The sequence below is a fragment of the Alosa sapidissima genome, chromosome 13 (genome assembly GCF_018492685.1).
Source record: "Alosa sapidissima isolate fAloSap1 chromosome 13, fAloSap1.pri, whole genome shotgun sequence".
Lineage (NCBI taxonomy): Eukaryota > Metazoa > Chordata > Actinopteri > Clupeiformes > Clupeidae > Alosa > Alosa sapidissima.
In genome coordinates, this window is record NC_055969.1 from 10,909,778 (window position 1) to 10,930,910 (window position 21,133).

General features: G+C 41.4%; 1 protein-coding gene across 4 annotated transcripts; it reads right to left on the bottom strand.

Moving 5' to 3' along the window:
• On the bottom strand, positions 1-20,091 carry edil3b (EGF-like repeats and discoidin I-like domains 3b). 4 transcript variants are annotated; one of them, XM_042059499.1, is made up of 11 exons: positions 19,840-20,091; positions 15,570-15,647; positions 14,395-14,424; positions 13,212-13,340; positions 9,672-9,785; positions 8,147-8,328; positions 6,982-7,137; positions 6,292-6,436; positions 6,005-6,189; positions 4,760-4,915; positions 2-1,847 (listed from the first exon to the last, which is right to left on the bottom strand). In XM_042059499.1, exons 1-11 carry the CDS (start codon positions 19,931-19,933, stop codon positions 1,695-1,697), a joined length of 1,422 nt encoding a protein of 473 aa, XP_041915433.1. In that variant the 5' UTR covers positions 19,934-20,091; the 3' UTR covers positions 2-1,694. The 4 variants fall into 4 exon arrangements, with proteins under 4 accessions (XP_041915434.1, XP_041915435.1, XP_041915433.1 ...); XM_042059498.1 differs by having other exon boundaries at positions 3-1,847; positions 15,570-15,650; XM_042059500.1 differs by lacking the exon at positions 15,570-15,647 and having other exon boundaries at positions 1-1,847.
• Positions 20,092-21,133: the final 1,042 nt, after the last annotated feature.

The following is a 21,133-nucleotide window of genomic DNA, read 5'->3' on the forward strand; positions in this document are numbered from 1 at the left end:
CTGTTCTAAGCTTAAATTTTGTACTTTACATAAGAGACAACAGAGGAAAACATTTTCACAGTAATTTATTTGCTTAGGAAATGGAATTTACTACTGCGGTAATAAATGTTTAAGTGTAAGATACTCGTCAGAGTGTCCAATCCAGCTTCAATTTCTTCTGATTGACACAAATTATCTCATATAGATACTGCAGATTCTGGTATCAAAAGACAAGAAAACTTACAAAAAACAAACAGCTTCCTCTGGGAGTTATCTGCTAAGCAAGTCTTCATCCAGTTCCCAACTAATCCATTTAAAATGTAGCTAAATATGTTCTAATGAGATTTAGAAGGAAAAAAAAAGTTGACAGCTTTAAGTCAGAGATACCTCAATGTGGTGAAAAATTATTAGATAATATTCTGCACCCAAAAGACAGACCTTAGACCATGCAGTACATTGCCACCACAGATCAGGTTCCTTAAAACTATAGTTTTAGGTTGTATGGCTTTTGAGCCCCAGTTCTTAAGGTATTGAGCTCCCCAGGATACCCCATTTATCACTGAACCCAGGTTCCAATTGACAAAAAAACAAACATCAAATGCACATGACAATGAAGCTACAAGGCAGCAGAAACATATATCTGAGCAGATTTTACAATGCTTGTATTGCCAAGCAAGGAACTTATAACATGTTTGATTGAATTTAGAATTAAAACATGTATCAGTAGATTCAGTACACTATACTGTTGATATTGATAATAAAATACATTGAATCTATCAATAAGATTCATCTTTTGAAAAAGAGCAACGGAATACATCAAAAAAGCAAATATATATTGATTGATCTACTGGTCAATATGTAAAACACCCACAAAAGAGATGAAATCGGTAACTATTGATTGACCTGAGTTATAGAAATTGAGTGAAAATAATGATGCAAAAAAAAAAGAAAAAGCCAGTAGGACATTTCAAGACCTCAACAGTCAAGAGACACATCAAGACCTCAACAGTGGCATCATTACACCCACATTTACAGATCAAGACCTCAACAGTGGCATCATTACACACACATTTGGATAATTTGATCCAGCTGAGATGGGAGAAATACATCCCTTCCTCTGTTTGGCATTATGATTTGCCATGCAGTTAGGAACATGTTACATTTTCAGTCTTCTTACTTCATTCAATCAACTCAATGCAGCATTGCAAATATACAGTTTATTGTTCAAGATTGCATATTAAAACAAAATACTGATTTCTTTTAACCAATTAACCTATAAGCTCCAAAAACAGTATACAAAATACTGATAACTAATGATATACTGAAATGCATGTTTTCAAACTTAAGTGTAGTATTTCCATTGATTAATCTATGACACAGTAGCATAGTGTCACACCATCACTGCCTGACAATGCTTTCCTTTAACAATGAATTAGTTGACAACAAGAGACAAAAAGACCTCACAAGGAAATGACATCCTTGTGAACACAACAGTGATTGTATCAGTAAAAGACAAATCACTCAACAGTCTCACACCATCAAAGACTTTCAAAACATCCATAGAAAACCTGGAGCATACGCTCTAATTACATTACATAAGAAAGGAACAAACAAGACATTACATTTGAATATAATGTCTGAACAGACAACCACAGAAGAACCATGTGTACAAGGGTTTTTTTTACAGTCTCTAGGTGAAGAATGACAGCAGCTCACTACTCTTCTTCCTCTGTGCAACCAAGCAGTTCCGTCCGTAGTGCAATTCGACCGTACCATGACCACGGAATAATCCTGATGAACCTGGCATAGATGGGCGGGTCTATCGCATTCTTTCTGTGTGTTTCATTGTCAAAGTTACCTTGGAAAATCTGTTGAGGACACACAGATACAAAACAACAAGTCAACAACAACAGCTGAATTTTGATGTAGCAATGTAGAATTTGACTGCAGGTAGGTCTACATCATTTCTATATTATTTAAAGTAGACAATGCCTTTCTATATTGCAAATATATTTGTTTACAGTGTGCAAATCAGTGGAAGTTTAAGCAAATCTCTACATCTTCAATACACAAAAAAAAACAGGAAAATCACAGACTCTCTCAACACACTCTCTAATGAACTCACTCTCAACACACAAACATATTATAATGTATCCATCTATACTGCCAAGTAATGTCCTGTGAGATTCCCTTGTCATCCACATGATGGTGTTTCCAGTGTGAAAGTCATTTAAAGTCAGGTGAGCTTATTGCTCTGTGCCTTATCAGAGCTGCCAGGTCTCATTATAGAGGATGGTGGACTTATATTGATGGGCCGTCTCTCATTTGAGTGAGTGTGCATGTCTCTGTATGTGTGTGTGTGTGTGTGTGTGTGTATGTGATTTGCAAAGTTGTGTATGTTTGTGTGCTCATACAAAATAGAGTGGGCGTTTGACTTTGAGACCATCTGGGTGTGAATGTGTATGCATTTAACTGTTTGAGAATGTGTGTGAGTGTGTGTGTGTGTGTGTGTGTGTGTGTGGTGGTGGTGGTGGTGGGCGTGGCTGTGGTAGTTGGCTTGAGTGGCAATGGTGGTGGTGGTTCGAGAGAGAATTTTGGGGGGGGGTCATCACGAGTGGACAAGGACACCGGGATCACACGTTTCCCTGGGAGTCCAAGCGAAGGCGCTGACCTTCATCAGCATGCCACAGACGGACCAGCCCGCCAGCTCTCCCACAGCTGGGAGACGGAGCACACGCACGCCGTGCGGCACACTTAATAAAGAGCCCTGGGCCTAGTTAAGAGGTCACCCTGCATGGAGATGAGCCACCACAATGCAATTATATCCTTTGCCCTATCTCCACTTTCCTCTCTTCTCTTTCTCAAAAAACCCTTTCCCAAGGTTGGAAGGACAAGAGAAGTTTAATTCATGTTTACTACTTATGATAGAATAATTATTAAAAATATGATTTTACTGTAGGGTAGATTTTAATTTAGATAGGGCATTAAAAAGAGGATTACTTGTCACATTCGGTACAAACTGCTTTGTTGCAAATTACTTGTTGTACATTACAATAATGTCAATTCCAACAATCCAGTATGCAAAATTCCTACATTCAAAAAATTGCAATTGCAATTTTCTTCGTTTGATAGTGTGATAGGATACAAACAAATTGGAAGCACTATTGGAAGAGTGTTTCATACAAACTGTTTAACTAAACTGTGGGAAGTATAAAATGTCCTTGAGGTTTCTCTGAAATATCAATATTTTTTGTGTTCTGGTACTTTCACTTTGCAAAAGGTTACACTCACAAAGCCAGCTTTTGTTTACATTCAAGGCAAGCCAAAAGCGCTTTGAAATTTTCACAGCTGCCACTGACAAACAAATAGAAAATACAAAAAAACAATACTAACACAAACACACCATCCAATAAAACAGGTCCATCGCCTGCAGATGTAGATCTGCTAAATACGAATGGGAAAGTGAGGCACTACATTTCACACAAACTGTACATCAATAACAGGACACAAAATCACTGCAGATCCACAGAGAGGACTATTAGCTTCTAGCACTAAACAACAAGGGAGCAGAGGACTCCTTTAAAGGGGATTCATTAAAGGCACCCTGCTTATCTTTTGATGACAGGTCACCATTATTAACTCCCAAACATCACCTTGAAACATCTTTGGAATTCAATAGGTCGGAAACATGACAGTTCAATCAATATATAAATGTCTCTGTCTCCATGGCAACGGCGCTGCTCTTTGCTAGTTAGAGTATATGCTCAGTCTTGAAATCCCTGGACATGTGCAGTATTAATGATGGATGATGTTTCAAACATGCAAATATATACAGAGGAGTATAATCTCATAGAAAAGATATGCTTGGTAACCTTCATGAATACTACAGTCCCATTCGCAATGAGCAGTTATACAATATCACTGAAAAATACGAAGCAGATGGTGGTGCCTTTGAGATATTAATGATAAACCTTTCTGTGCCTTCTAGTCTAGAACGTGATAGAAAAATGAATAGATGCTCTAATTAAACCTGAAGCACACCTTTTTTAAAATAGCAAATAGACATGATGGTGTGTTGAGAGGGAATCTTAATGAATATTTCAATAGAGAAAAGGTGTGCCCTGCACATTCGTTTCCACACAGTTAAGAGTACAAAACAGGGGTTCTGCCCTCTGCAAAATAGCTGAAGACCACACTTTCAAGGTGTGGCCAGAAGCGCGAGGAGAAATCTCCAGTTTTCCGCAGGCACAAGTCACGCTTGACTGCTGTTTCTGGTGAAGCGTTTCTCTGATAAGCTTTTGTCACATCAGCTTATACTTGTGTGTGCAGGCCTGCTGCCAGAGAAGAGGAAGAACAGAAGTGATAACTTCCTGGCAAAGGTGGAGAGAGAAAAGGGCCTGTCAAAAAAAGTGCTGACGGGCATAAATATTCTTTAAAGCAGCTGATCTCACCTCCTCGCTGGTGATGATGCGGGGAGGTGTGCTGTATTTATGGTGCGTCTAAAAATTCTGAATTTAATTCTTCACTTCATTGCACCTCTTCTCGTTTGTCCGATCGGCAGGGCACAGAGATTTGCTGCGCGATGGAAAGATTAATTTTTCCCTGTCAGACGACTAAGAGCAACACTTAACTGAAACAGTCCTATGCCTTTTAATTAGCGATGCTAAAAGTGATATGCACCCACCCAAAAGTAAGCGACGTACGCCTGATAAATGGGACAGGAGGGAGAAAGAATAGACTCATTTGAGAATGTGTTGTGAGAGCTACTGGAAGACATTACCTTGTCCTTTTGTTGCGACTCATCCTGGTATACTATCCATTTCTCACCATCACTGCTGAAAGCCAACTTGTAGGAGCCAACAAACTGCACACGGCCAAAATACTTGGAACCTTGGGTGATGATGCCGGTCACTTTGGTGGGGAGCAGCATGTCCACCTGATGGAAATGGCGAAGCTTTAGACAAGGTCCATCTACTACTCCATTTACATGCATACAACTACAGTCTGAAGCGGAAAGAGGAAATCATTTATCCTGCTGATTTCTTGGATGTGTTCTGCATTTATATCAACAGTGCATAAATGCAGAACACATCTAAGAAATCTTCAATTAAAGTCATGCTTCGAATAAAAAAGGATAAGTTTCAAATGACTATCATTAGACAGAGTATGTGAAGATCAGTAGCAAAAACAACAAAGACGTGTTGTTGAATGTGCCAGAGCGGAGGGAGGGGGACTGGTGATCTAAGGACATGGAGGAAATTAGGGATGAGAAAAAGCAATGTGAGGCCCCTAAGTAGATTTGCGCTTCAGTGGTTTATTTTTGTACACATGTAGATGTGTGAATAATTGTGGCTTGGGGATTGTTATTCAATTGGCTTTTCGAAGAATTTTCAGGATTGTATCCAAGTGAAACGCTTCATGTTTATGAACATTAGAACGAGGGAATAGCAGTTACAATGACGATGATTAATGTTTAGCGGGTCTGCGATTCTAAGCAACAGGTGATGTTTTATAACAACATGCCCCGTGTTTCAAAGGGAACTGCCTCATTAGTGAAAGCCTATTAAAAGCTACTTTTGCTAGGTTTGCTTGTTGACTGAAAATGCCTCACTCACTATGCCATTTAATGGGTACGGAAAATGGTACACTCGGCATTTCATATAATGGGCAAATGGATGGTCAGAATGGATGCCTGCTGAGCATGTCTCCTTTGTGATAATCTTTTCTGTGATTCCACATGTGATAAAACCATCTCTATATTAGTTACTGTGTAGCTGGGCAAGGTTAAATGGACAGCTGTGGTTGCTGAGGGAAAGCTGAGGGAGCTGTATTGCTCATTTCTTCCCCCTTATAAGGACTTCCCCTCACTGTTCTTATATTCATACCAGGGCCTTCGTTGTCTCAAGTCATTCAATTAAATTCACTGAAATCAACTGTTAGAAAGACAGGCTATGCCAATATCATTTATTAATTACATGTTTCTACATCTATATACAAAACATTCGTTATAGGACATATTGCTTACTTGTAGCCATTGTGACTGGTCATTGGCTGCAGATGCCCAGGCGTTAACCTTGCCCGGTTTGTCCAAGCGGGCCTTTCCTGGGGCCCAGGAGAATGCGTCCATGTTCAGCGTCTGAAAGCTACTGGACGAGCTGATCTGGAAATCTTGGATGTGTCCTGTCTTCATCCCCATTGGCTCAGAACATCCTTTGTCATTACAATAAGAAGACAATGGAATTGTTAAGCGCTCTATCTATTGTCTCTTGCTGTCAAAGGGGGTCCTAGATGGAGGAGGCGTTTGTGACTGACCTGTGAGTTCGCAGCCCAGCAGCTCTATGCGAAGGGTGCAATGTCCCCTGCAGACTTGTGGGTAAATGCGGATAAATTGTGCTTCAATTGGTGGTGTGAAGGAGTTGGCGGAAGGGGTGTTATTATCCACGTTTCCTAAGAATTCCTTGGGTTTGGGGTGGGGGTGGGGGAGGGGAGATGAATATGTCATGAACACATGACTTCGTAAACCAAACTATGATGGCAACAATAGTGTAGTCAACAACATAGCATTACACACATTTTGCATGACAACAACAACCTGCTATAGCTATGCTAATTCAGTAAAATGTTCTACTCATCAAAACAACAACATGAAAATAAAATTCAACATCAGCAATTTTCACCTACTGAGCATGTACTATATGTCATTGACATACAAAATAGGTGATATCTCATAATAATTGGCCAAGAATTAAATGTTCCATCCTATGTCACTTCTAACTACACTGACAGTGAGGTGACAGGTCAACAATTATCACATCTTATACATGCAAATCTCTAAATGAAGCCATTACGTGCACTATAATGGAGGTGAATGGACAAGAGGAGTGCTTCACTTTCCGTATCAAAACGTTCCTGTACAAAATGTTCTGAGCAAGCAGGACTTCAGAGAGGGAAATGCTCTTTAGAGGAATAACAATGTCCTCCTTAAGGGACACAGGAGCTCACCATGTCCTGACGCGTTCCCCTGTCAATATACATGCTCCACCTCTCTCCATCCTGACTGAAAGCCACTCTGTAGGACTTGACATACTCCGGCTTGCCCATCCTCTTGGCCCCTTGTGTTATCACACCTGTGATCCTCATCCTCCGAAGCAGATTGACCTAAACACAGATAGGAGACAACTGATAAATGATGACTGACCGATGCAATCTGATATGAAAGTACAGGATGACCCTTAATAAGTTACAGCACGATGTACGTTTTCCTGTTAATGCCAGTTAATGTAGTACATACTGTGCAGTGCATTACATAAAAACACATGTGAATCCCCATGACTAAACCTGATAACCAGCCATTAAGTCCACTTTGACATACCGCTGTACATCCCCTGTCACAAAGCCAGCTAGCCCTCAAAGCAAGCTCAGAGCAACACACCCAGGTAAACAACACTGACACTGGTGGTTTTGTGTCTGTAGCTCACGGCTTTGGATAAACGCTGGCCAATTTGCTCATTACATGTGCTAAGGACATCAGTGTGCCGCCACAGTGTTCGCTCTGTGTTTGCTAATCAGATTTCGCCCAAAGCAACCTTTACACCGTCCTAAACAAGGCCAAGCTTTGATGCTATTTATGATCAAAATAGAAACCACTGACACATGGAGATGATTTGCCACATTGCAACTTTTCTGAGAAAAAAAAAGAAACTGATATATTGGTGTTTTTAGCACATGGAACTCTAATGTCATTACAAACCTATAAAGTTGTCTTAGAAATGTGACAAACTGATAGGAAAGATTTACAATCTGACTCTCATGAAGACTTATGAATGGTTAGAGAGTAGCCGGAACCACTTCAAGCCTTGTAATGTCTAATGACCACAATGCGTCTATGCACTAAGCGCATTCAAATATGCACAGCAAATCTATGCTGACTTCTACAAAAGCAGGTATCTTTTGAAAAGAGCACCTTACCATAATTTCCCAACTATTAGCCACAGCTTATACATTGATTTTGCAAAATTTCTTCAGCTATGAGGTTAATACACGGGGTCAGTTAATATGGCATTAATATGTTTTTTTTTCTTTTAACTTGCATGAAACACAGTCCCGCGGCTTATACACAATGCGGCTAATACACAGGAAATTACTGTATTGGTCCAAGCGACCTTACCTGAATCCACGGCCAGCGGTCGTTCTCAGCAGCACTCCAGGCGTTGACTAGGCCCTTCCTGTTGAGGCGGGCAAAGTAAGGGTACCACTTCTGCATGCCAAGCACGGCTCGTTGGGTAGATGAAGCGGTTATCTGCTGGTTTGAGATGATGCCTCCCTCCATTCCCAAAGGTCCAGAGCATTCTAGGTGAGACCAACACACGCCCATGCACACACGCGCACAAATACCATACATGAGCCCAGCAGGATGAGGAGTGGGGGTAAAAGAAGAAAGAAAAACAGAAAAAACAAATATATACATTTATATGGATAAGGATCTTTGCTAAAATAGAAAAGAGATATACAAAGAGACTGGAATACAGGAGGGGGGGGGGTATCAGCATTGATACAATAAATTATCTCTGTGTACCACAGCATGGCTTGGCCTTGACTGGTGAGAGATCGTCGATTCTGCTGTCAATCGTCCCAGTCACTGATAACGTATCGGCCTCTGATTTGCAGTCTTTTGCCAACTTGCCCTCGTCCATCGTATCAGGATAACCTGACTGGTTGAGGCCTGCATCCTTGCTCTCGTCTATGAAGGATGTATCCCTGCTGCGGCTGTACAGCGACAGATCTGCATCCCTGCTTTCGTTCCTCGAAAAGGCGTCCCTGCTAGTGATCGACATGCCATCTTCACTCGTGCGCGTATCCTTCCGTTTGGTCACCTCAATGTCGTTTGTCCAGATGCCACTCAGATCGGGGTCTGTTTGCACGGCCTTTTCGTGGTCAGTCGTGGAGTTTTGGACGTCTCCATTGTCCAGGCACAGAGACGTCTGGGACTTGGAGGGGAAGAGGACCTTCAGGCTCGCTCTCAGGGAGCTTCGGCTCCCCTGCTTGGACAGCATCGCAACACCACTCCCTGGCCAGGTTGGCAACTTTAAATACCCTCCTCAGAAAAACACGTAACCGAAAGAGCATGCCTCCAATCTGGGGGCTAATTCAATTGCAAGCCTGTGGATGTGTTGCAGCTTGCACCATCCTATTTTTTCCCCCTTGCAAATTATCCCCAAGAAATGTTACTGCAGTAAAGACACGGTCTGTTATGTCTGTAAGAACACATTTCTAAAATCTTCAAAGTGGAATTGGCTTTAAAGCGCACTCTATGGAAAATGTGATATATGGTGAAGACACATTCCACTGGTTTAACGGGGGAATTAAATATTTCAAGTAATTTAGAGGACACGACTCAGCAATCAGATGTTCCGTACTGAACCGTGTTGATGTTTTGCATGGTTTCACCAGAAAAGCTCGCCGACTAGCTGACTGCAGCTTTTCCTGAGTCACGCAGCCAGTGAACAGTGACATCTCTCTGACAGTCTCCTTTTTTTACAAAGCTTTTCTCTGCTGCATAAGTCATGTCTTTGCGATGGGAAGAAGATGAAATGACCTTTCAAGTGATTCAGAAGGCAATAAATGGCATAAAAAGTAAGATATCTCTGTTTGAAAGAGGTATTAAATTAGTCTATTTTAGATACAGTACTTACTGTACTGACAGTTCCTGCCCATGAATTTTCCTGGGCATTCACAGGTATAGTTGGCCTCCAAATCTGTGCAGATGCCTCCATTTTTGCAAGGGTTTTTTGCACACTCATTTACATCTGCAAAAAAAGATGACCACATTTAAATATACACAAGATTCACTTTATATGAACTGTACTGAAGAACTGACTTCTGGCCTCACAAAAGCACAGATGATTTTGCCGAAATTTGGCCGTTTACACTCAAACTCTCCCTTCCAGAAATGATCACATCTCTGTAGTCTAGCAGAGCCACACCAGGTTGCCAATTACAGCGAAAGAGTCAAAATGAAAGCTGCAGTCGTAACAGACACGGAAACAGCAGTCTGCAAGCTCCACACAGACACATCATGACATTTTATTTACCCCAAACCAGCCAATTAACAGCCACACTCGGCACGATTCAAAGAGAATATGGATTCTTCTTCTCTTTCTGGTCCTCTGCAACATAGTAACTGGCAATCCCCTGCCGCTCAGCTTTTTGTTGCGTCTATATGTTTCTGTCGTTGCCCAAAACGGTGTCAGTTTGGCCTCATTTGTCTCTGTCGGAGAGAAGGAGAGAAGCAGACCTGTGGCTCGGAGGGGGGTCCTCGGTAGACAGCTGTCATGTGTGATTCATGAGGATGCTTATGGTGTGCAGAGCGGACTCTGTCCCGCAGGTCCGGCCTGGACAACTAACGCTTGACTTCAGCAGCAGGAACGCTTTAAAGCATATCCATTCACAGCCATCGGGGCCGTTTGGAGGACCCTGCCTGGGTGTGTGGGGAAGCCACGAGCTGCAGCTCTCGGCTTAGTGAGGTTTTTTTGTGTGGTGAAAAACACCAGAGACTTGTTATGGAGGACGACTCGTGTGGGCACTCATGCAGAAATCACCAGGCTCAGTGGTGGCAAAGTTTTCTTCTCTCCACTGAGCCCACACTGTGAGCCGCTGCTGCCTAGAATCTTCCACAACAGACTCCCCCCCCCCCCCCCCCCCAACCCCCAACCCCCAACCCCCAACCCCCAACCCCCCCATGGGAGACCCCACGCTGTGACATGCCACTGGAGGGCAACAGAAGCTGCCATGGCAGGACGATAACACAGATTCATGTGCTGGGCTCAGCTTTTCTTCAGCAATGCAAGCATCAACTGCCCAAGGCATGGGCATGTATGGATATTGTTTTAGAACCCCTTCATATATCATGATTAAATACATAAATGATGTTCAATTAGAAATGAACTGCTCAGATAGTTTAATATCAGATAATGGCACATAAAACATGTTTTGAATCCTACATAAAGATTAGTAAAAGACTAAAACATCAATATGAGTAAAGTAATGGATGTGGAAAAGAGATACCTTAATGTATTTTGTAACAATCCCACTGGCATTGACAATGTGCCAATATGCTACCGTTACATCAGATATTTGAGGTAGCATTCTTATTGGCATCTTTGCAGTGAGACCAAAGTCAGAGTAATGGATTGACTAATGGACATCTTAATGGATTAATCAAAGGCTTTGCCAGACAGAATTATTAGTCCTTGTGTGTGGTGATTTTATTCATCACTATCCCACTAAAGTTCAATATTTCACACCCTCAAGGCTTAGTCAAATTAAATTTGTTATTATATGAATATACCTACATACAGGTCTACCAGCTGTATCCAAGCAACAGGATTTAGCGACTCTAGAGAGATATCAATGTGGAATGCAATGCAACAAGTCCTTTTTCTCTAGTAAATATTTGCCAGCTGCATAAGTAGCTACGGATCCAGCTAACCAAATAGAGCTGGAGAATAATACGCCCTGTAGTAGTCCCTTATTTATTGATGACAGCACTGAAAACCAAATGTTTGTCAGTCACTGAGCATATTTCTGCAATGCTCGCATACTCAATAGCTGACATTTTCACAAGGTTTTTTACATTGGAAAACAATATCTTCCTTGCACAGTACTCAATGATATCACATATTTAGAAAGACATATTAAGAAAGAGAGATGACAAGTACAGAGATGAGAAGTACATTTAAACATTTCTTTTTCTTTTCTTTGTTTATAGCTTCTTCTTTCTTCCGCTAGAACAAAAAGGAAAGAAAAACACAAAAACCTGTTGTGTTGAACAGGCGGCTGGTTACTGCTCTCATTACCAAAAAGGTCAGGTGCAGAATAGCTATGCCTGACTGTCTGAAACTGATTACCTTCTGGAGGTCGGTCTCTGCTACAGCCTTACAAGGCTGATCTGAGCGTGCAAACATAATTGCGTTACTCCATGGAGGAAGAACCACACATTTCCATGAAACCCCCCTCCGGAGCGCTCTCCAGGAAACATCTACCTGCTGCGGGCGTATAATTCACGTATGTATTACCTTCCCTGATGGATGGCGAGCGAGATAATCATAGCCACATGTCAGGAGAGATATAGACACAACATCTCTCTCTTTTTGCTGCCGTCGTATACGCCAGCCTGTAATGCAATAGAAGCCATGCCACCAGGAGCTCTCCGAGCGAAGCCATTAAGATGGCTCAACGACCTCCATCCACAGCCATGGGTATGTAGTTGCAGAGATGAATGACTTCAGTGTTTGCCCTGCACAGCAGGACCCGCTGTATGGAGCGCAGCTCATCATAATGGCTAATCCACCAGACAGAGGTTCCCTAGGCCATCAGGCTGTAGGGAGAGGATCTTCATTAGGCCGGTATCGCTTGCCATGAATCGGGATGAAACAACTCAATTAAAGCGTCACTCCTGGCCTCGATTCACTGTGTTTCTGCTAGCTGCTGGTCAATCTGTTACACAGTTGGCCTCGGAGGACTTTGCTTTAGCGATTGTGGCATCTTTGCATGAAATATAGACCATGGCAAGCAGCAGGCAGAGGGAACGAAGAAAATTAAGGTCACCGATGCAGGTGTTAACCGTGGGCCTCATTGGAGCTCTGGATAGAAGTGGCATACTTTCCTTGATGGGGAGATGCATGCATAATGCATACCATGTGAGATATGTCTCTATTCTGGAGAAAGGGAGCAATAAAAGGCCTCTTGGAAAGGCAACCCCAGAAGAGTACTCAGCTGTCCAGTATGTTAACAACCCTAGAATCCTAGTCCTAGAATTATGCTTATTATTTTTTGCATGCTTGATAGGATAACACTGAACCTGATTGAAGAACCTTGATTTTCCAGAAATAAGTCCTTTTTTTGAGCCAAAAGCAAGTCATGTGGGAGCTGGTCTTATCTACAGTAGGAATCATCCAAGATGTTTGTGCTGCTATCACATGAAGTGGACTGAAGACTTTCATCATTTTGTCTTTGACTACAGAGGGATGATGGACTGTGAACAACTGATTTTATCCTCATTAGTTTGTTAGCACTGAGAACTGAGGACCAAAAGAAGAGCAGGAACTAACAGCATAAGTGATTAAACAACAGCAGTTGAATACCAGAAAAATATAAATGCAAAAATAGAACCAACACAAAGGTAACACAGAGGAGATACATGTATTCTTAGTCCAGATATTCACAAGACTTACTGTGTTGACAGTGGAGTCCATTGAAGCCAGGTGGACATTTGCACAGATATCCACCAAAGGAGTCTCCCCTTTGCTTCTCATTGGTCTCACAAACTCCTCCACTGTGACAAGGGTTTGGATGGCAAGATCCTACACAGGAGAAAGAAATGTTCAATCACATCACTGAATTCTAGTGTACACAAGCTGCACACTGAAGGTTTAACACACTGAGAGAAATATCTGCTAAAATGAAGTAAGCTACTGAGCAAGGCTGAATCAGTTTCACAGGAGTGATTAATGGTGAACTGCCAGACCGCCTTGGACTCTGCCATTATTCTTCAAACAAATGAGGCCTAGGATTTAGAAAATCCTGCCCGTTAGGGGAAGAATTACTGTTACGGCCAGTTAATGAGTATTCGTGCATTTATTTACCCAAATAAATACTCTGTGAGAGATAAGGAAAGAAAAATCCTGTGAAAGAAACAATAGCTAACTCTTTGGGCAAGAGCCTCACAATTAGGAACAATTACAATGACCACATCAAAGCACAGTATACAAAGAGGTCAGTGTGGGTCATTGGCATTCATCATTTTCTTTGTGAAGCTTTACAATACTTAAGGGGCACCAACAGCCATGACACTAATGAGTCTTCTTAACTTCAGTGCACATATGCGATATAGCACACTGCCTTTGGTCAACACAACTGTCAGCTAGCTTCTATTTTCAGCTAACCCTTTAGCTATTGCCTTTCATTGTACAGTCTAAAGAAAAGCACAGGACAGACGGTTGCTGCAATTCAGGAATTTTGTTTCCCTGCTGTATAGTCTGCCTGTGCCTTTGACAGCCCTAGCACAGACTTCTCTTACAGAAACCTTCAGGTATACTGCATGATTCAATATGAAGACTGAGCAGAGCAGCATATGAATCAAACCATCCAACTCACAATTGTATCAGATGCATATAGCAGGGGTGGTAAAGTAATTTACTCAGAACTGATGTGCTGTCGATCATAACTCATGTTCATAGGTTATGAAGTTGTCAGTTGTATAGTTAATGCTGTTTTGAGTATTAAAATGCCCAGAGCAAAACCATGTATCAAAATCACATGCTCTGTTTTGCTCTGTATTCTCTGTGTGGAGATATTTGCAAACAGAACTGAAATGAGGAAAAAATGTGCTGGGAATGAAATGGATGGTAAACACACCTCCTCCAGTTGGTTCCTCCCAATCTGAAGCTGCGAGGAAGAGAATAAGACCTAGCTGTTAAAGACCGTTAAACACAAGCATCTGACTTACAATCTCTATACTCATGTGTTTCTATCTATATCATTACAGTTCAGACACATTAACGCATCAAATTCCTGTATGCATAAACATGCATTTGTATTCTCTGGATGTAATGTGAAGATAATGGTGCTGCCATGATTAGTCGACTTAGTCAACGTAATCGACCATGAAAATTAGTCGACGGCAATTTTTTTAGTCAACGAGTCATTATACTTTTGACTGCCTATTTATTTTTGGTTTCCCATCTCAAATGGCTCACTGTAATGTTATTAACTCTTGAGAAGTACAATGACTATCTTGGGATGCTAAACAGGCAACTTACTTGGCAGTCATGTTTTAAAGCCCGCCATGCACGCAAGTGTAAACGCAAGCTGCATATACTGTAGCTGCATGACTGCCTGCTTTCAGAGCGATTCAGGCAGAGCTAAGTGGGGGCAGCTAAGCTAAGCGTAGTAGGCTAGTAGGCTAGACTCTGACTAATATTGTATTGTGGAAATTGCAATTAATGAAATGAAGAGTGTCTCACGTTGACAACGAAACAACATTCACAGAACACGCGTAGCACAAGCATATGTAGGTGTAAGGTGTATAAGTAAGGGGATACATGTCAATAACACAGCATGGTGAATTATGTCCATAGTGTCCACTACAGTGTCCACAAAACTTTACTAAAACTATACTATAGCCTAATGTGTCAACTACAGTGTACTATAGCCTAATGTGTCCACTACAGTGTACTATAGCCTAATATGTCCACTACAGTGTATACTTACACTTAGATTGCTAATACATTGAGGAAAACATTTTTTTTTTTAATTAGTCGTTTAGGTTAGTCGACTAATCGAAAAAATTTGTCATAAGAAAATGAGTCGTTAGTGGCAGCACTAGAAGATAACTCCTGTAGCATTGTATGATTATTTGTATGGTACAGCCCACAATAATAAAAAAAAACATAACCAGGAAGCTCAAGGAAATGACCAAGCCAACTGCTGCAACTGGCTTTAACAACCCTGTGTTTAATCTTGGCAATAGCTCACACAGTAAACACCTCGGCCTGTCAAGCTGTCTGTATAGGTGGTGAGCTCATACTCACATGTCAAATCGACCTCGTCTGACAGCGAACTGAAACAGTCTTCCCCATTTTCACACAGAGCAGGCTCACACACATTCCCTGCTGAAGAGGACAGAAGGGATGAATGAATCTGCTTATCACAAAGGGGACACTTGCCACACCACAGCCCCTGAAGCAGACAAATGAAAGATGCCGTACTGCTCATTAAATCACCTGCAGCCGAGATTAAGTCAATCGCCATGAAACATGGCCTGGATTTTGCAAGATATCTTACCAAAGTCATCTTAGAAATCCAACATACAGTATGTGTGATGTGTTCTTTGTTTTACCTTTTTATCTATGTAAATAAACTAGAGACTGTGCTCTAAATCAGTTTCAGGCTTGTCTGCATGTCCTTATGTGCTTCTATCTTCTCCAGGGTTTACATCTCTATCTATGCGGGGTGACATTTCCAGATTTGTTTCCCTGTAGAACCACTGGCCTCCTCGTGCAGCCAAACACCCGCTGAGGGACTGCGCTCACACTACAAAGCTGATGCGCCTCAGAACTTAAAAGACCTCTATCCTCTCATTGCACTGTTTTGAAATCCTCAAAAAATCTGAGTGTCGAGGTCATGCAAAAAATGTGCTCTCTTTTGGGAGCGCAGGATAGGAACCGGCAAAGAAGATGTATTCTTTTTAGCAAGACGAAGGTAAAAAGTCCACTGCGACCCAAGGGAGGTGGAACTCAATGCACATTTGCATGTCACAAAGACAGAGGCAAAGCTCCTTGCCACCCGCGTTGAGCTGAGTTTGTGTTATCATGTGGAGGATAGTCACTCTCTCACTGAAATACTCCCTGTTGCCATGCAGACATGCACGAGAATTACTTGGAATGCATCAACATTACTAATGATGAAGGCGTCTGCATTCAATTATTGAATCAAACTGTTTTGGGCTAAAAACGGCCTACGTGGCAGCCTGATTTCACTTCAGTCAGATAGATAAAAAAGTAAAAAAGTGCCTTCCTGTGTGGAAAAACTTTAGTTTGAGTCATCTTCAGAGGTGTGACGGTAGGGGTATCTTGAGGTAAAATGGCTAAAGAGACTCCTTTGAGCCACTCTGTTTTTTTATTTTTTATTACAGATGCCACAGAAGGTAAAAATGTAATAATGCTTGAACTGAATTACCATGCACACGTGGGACTGTGGCCAATCTTTTCACTTTTAATCTCCTTCCAGAGGTGCTTAATCCCAATATTTAATTACATATTATACTGTATCAAAAAAGTTGGGACATTGTTTGAAGTGTGAATAAATACACAAGGTGATCATCTACAAATCTCATAAACCTATATATAGTTGCAAAAAGGATACAATATATTGAATGCTGAAACTGACCAATTTGATTATTTCATGGAAAATATTTGCTCATTTTGAATTTGATGCCAGCAACACATCTCAATAAAGATGGGATAGGTCCAACAAAAGGCTGAAAATGTTGTGTGATGCAAAATAAAAAACAAGGACGAACATTTCACAGCTAATTAGGTTAACTGTCTCCACGATTAGGTGTAAAAAAAGCATCCCTGAGAGGCAGTCTCCCAGACGTAAAGATGCTGAGGTATTCATCACTTCTGTGACAATTCTGTGTGGGCAAATAATGCATCAGTACAACAATAATGCTCCTCAACGTGAAATTCCGAAGAATTGGGAGTTTTATCATCTATAGTACATAACATCATTAGAACATTTAGAGAAATCTTTGTAAAGATAGGAGAGGGCTGAAAAACAATACTAGATGGTTTGGGGTCTCAGATGGTACTGTATTAAAAACAGACCTGTTTCTGTAAAGAAAAGCATTGTATGGGCTCAGGCTCTAATGGCTCTGATAACCATTGTTGACAACACACCACAGTTTGATCCTCCTTCCACATGTGCAAGCTACAGTAAACCTCTACCATGCAAAGATGAAATCATACAGAAATGCCTCCGTCTTATCTGGGCCTGAGCTCATTTAAGATGGACTGAGGCAAAATGAAGAACTGCACTCAAAATGTACCATTCTTTTTGGAAATCACTCTGCATCCTCTGGGCTAAAGAGAAGAGGAACCATCCAACTTGCTTTTAGTGCACAGTTCAAAAGTGAGCAACCATGATGTTATAGGGGTGCATTAGTGCCTAGTGCATGATGGTCAGCTTGCACATCTGGAAAGGCACAATTAATGCTGAATGATGTATAGGTTTTGAGCTACATATGCTGCTATCCAGACAACGACATTTTCAGAGAAGACCTTGAAACCAATCTGCATTCTACATATATTGCAACAGTATGGGTCCATACAAGCAGCCTGGAAAAATCCAAACTCATTTACGAAGTGAACAGAGTCTGGTGACTCATGATTGGGATTTGTTTCCAACACTTATATTGCGATGGGCACTAACTTTGAAATCGCTGGTCCAGCCTTACCAATCACATTGATCCATTTTTTGATGTTTACAGGTGTTGCTGCTTCCGCTTATCACAATAAGTTTCGGTTTCGTCTGCCTGTCTCGTCGTTGACTGGCCTGACATGTTTCTTGTCTGAGAGAAACGTTTATGATGGTGTTCCAGACTAGATCTCAAGATCTGAGGCCAGGCTACCTAAGAGTCCAGGTGCTAAAATGGCCTATCTACAGTCCCGATCAGTCACATTGAGTGCATCATGGAATGAAAAAGTGAAGAAACCTGACTGTCAAGCAGCTGAAGTCGAATATCTTCTGAGTTCCCATTTCACTGTTGTAAAAGGTGCAGTCAGCGACTGTGCATGATGTTATGTTTGTTTAAGTTTCTATGGTGGGAAAACAGGCCCTTATCCCAACTCTTTTGAGAAGTGTTGCTGGCATCAAATTCAAAATGAAAATATATCTTCTTAAAAACAATAACATTTGTATTTCATCAATTGATATGTTGTCTTTGCACTATTCTCAGTTAAATACAGGGTTTACATCACTGTTTTTATCTACATTTTACACAACATCCATTTCTTGGGGTTGTGTATCAAAACATGCAGCAATGCGCAGATCTAGTTGAACATAATCTAACGTAATCTACTTTTGCACAATGCAAACACTCATTGTGTTAAACGTACACAGTGTACACAGTGAACGGCATGAGAGTGCACTGACGGAAGTTAGGCCTATGCAGGTTGAAACAGCATGTTTGTTGTCATCCAGTTTCAAGATAAAAGTAAAAGCAATGCATGATAGCAGACAGTGACCTCTCTTGCCACAAACACCTCAGCACTAAAACAATGAAACATGTGGTTCAGATATAGTGAATGCCGAATTCCCATCTCAGCTTTTTCAACATTGGCATTACATTTAGGCTACTCAAATTCCTCATAGCCTACTGTTAGGCATTTCTAGCCTGCAGCTTACACAATGCTCCTGGCACTTGGATTTTAAACAGTAGCCTAACATAACCTACGGCGGCGTTATCTAAAGCGTCTGTTGAAGGCTCGTGTGTAAACCTAATCAATAGCCTAGATCGAAAGTTCAAAGGACGAATGCCCTCTCAAATTAGTATGTCCCTCCCTGGCGAAAGAGTGTTGAGGACAGTATTCACTGGCAAAGTAGCCTAGTCTCACCCTTCAGTGCTTTAACACTCACAAAATAAACTGAGGCAAACTCAGTTAAGAATAGTCTTGGCAACACTCCCTAAAATCAAGAATATACCCTAGCCTACTCTGCGGCGGTGTACGCTACCACTACACGCCGCGCACATTCAGCTGTGGGCAATTTCTCGGATGCGATTTCCCGGTGGTGCTGAGCCTGAGTTTGACCTCAACTCCGCTCCACCATTAGACAAAGAAATGTTGATGAACTCTTCGAACAAAGAAATGTGGTCTTCCAGTCTCAAACATGCAAACAATCAATGCTGAGACCAAAAAAGGCTCACCTTTACTTAAGCCATAGCTTTCATTTCTGTCCAGGAACACTCTCGTTAATAGTTAATGAAGGATGGACAGAACAACATAAGGCGCCAAATAGGCTAATGCTGAAAATATGCAGACTAGCTTCCCTTTTTTCCAACGACATGCAGATAGGCTACGTCGTCTTCATTTTAAGAGGCACATAAAGTGTCAGAACTTAGAAGCTACTACCACGTGTTTTTGTTTAATTGTTTTAAGAACATTGCAATGGACTTCTGAAAGTCTGAGTAGCCTACATGTGGATTGCATTGAGAAGCAGGTTAAGGTAAAGCACTTAGAATATCACCGGCTAAGCTAAATAGGCTATATAACATCTCAAAAATGTTCACAATACACTCACCATTTTTCGGATGTGGGACAATCTCGCCAATGCAAAGAAACACTAAAAATAAAGGTAACAAGTCGCACACACTTCGCCATATCATTTTGATCATAGACTAATAAATCCCCCTAACGATACGATTTCGTCACTCGGATGATGTTCCTAGAAGTTTTCCGTCGCTTGCAGGTGCAGTATCCTATGTTATAGAGGAGATGCTGCTAGATCCGCCTCTCATCTTACTGCAGTGTGGTTGGTGCACAGGACAGAGGACACGCGTCTTTGGATTGTTCTAAATCAGATGCGCGGACCAAAGCAGGCTATGGCAAATCAAAAGTGCATCCGACCAAGCCAGCAAGATGAGGCTAAACAGTCGTTTTTTAATCATTCATCATCATTAGGCCTATAATGGTTATAAAATCATCATACTGCACACCACTCTGGACAAAGCTTTTTTAAAGCAAGTTGTTATTTTCAACACATATTGTATAACCAATTTTTTGTTATACAATTTAACACAGAGATGTGTTAAAAACAACTCAAATTGTGTTGTTTTCAGCACTCGGTTTAAGAGTGTATTGTGACAACCTTTTCAAACAGTTCACAGGAAATACCTGATCCATGTATCGTTTGGCAATTTGCTGCATGTATGCTCATTTGTTTTCAGTCCAACAGGCCTACAAGGTGAAGACATTGTAAAGGCTTCTGCTACATTGCAGGTCAGTGTGTTTCATTAGACTTGGTGTGTTCACAGTTGTAGGGTACCATATGCAAGTGAGTTCATGTGTTGCAAAATTTCTAAATGCCGCTTTCACATAGGTCAGTGCCAGTGCCAGTGCCAGTTGATCTTTGTGTCTGCTCATTAACTCCAGATTGATGTGAAATTACAATGTTGACTTTATTGACTTTGTTTTAAAAGGATCCATGTATTACCCTGATCGGCACGCAAATATTGAACTGTCTCTACATGTCCATACTAAAGGAGATAGGCAGTCCAATTTACTGGTTATCACAGTAATTGAGCCAAGGCTAGCTATGCATGTGCCTCTGACAGATTGGTGACCTGGCTGATGGTGCCGGGGGGAGAAAGGATAAGACTTCCTGTTTACTAATGAGAACAGAATATAAGACTTGCTAATTATGAATGCTGGGCTCCTCATTCAGTCAGTCAGGCCTAAAGAAAACACTGTGGAAATCGGACACCCTTTTTCTCTCCGTCTCTTTGTTGTCTTTCTGTTTGTCTCTCTGACTGACTTTGTGAGTCTTTTTTGATGTGTATCAGTTTGAGAATATGCAGTGAAAACAAAAATGACAC

Excerpts from the sequence above, each read along its gene's own strand:
- edil3b (XM_042059498.1), bottom strand. The coding sequence starts at position 19,933 with ATGATCAAAATGATATGGCGAAGTGTGTGCGACTTGTTACCTTTATTT. Across the intron at positions 9,786-13,211 it reads TGGACTCCACTGTCAACACA|ATGTAAATGAGTGTGCAAAA; the intron begins GTAAGTCTTGTG and ends CTTTTTTTGCAG. Across the intron at positions 8,329-9,671 it reads GGGCAGGAACTGTCAGTACA|AATGCTCTGGACCTTTGGGA; the intron begins GTAAGTACTGTA and ends GGTCTCACCTAG.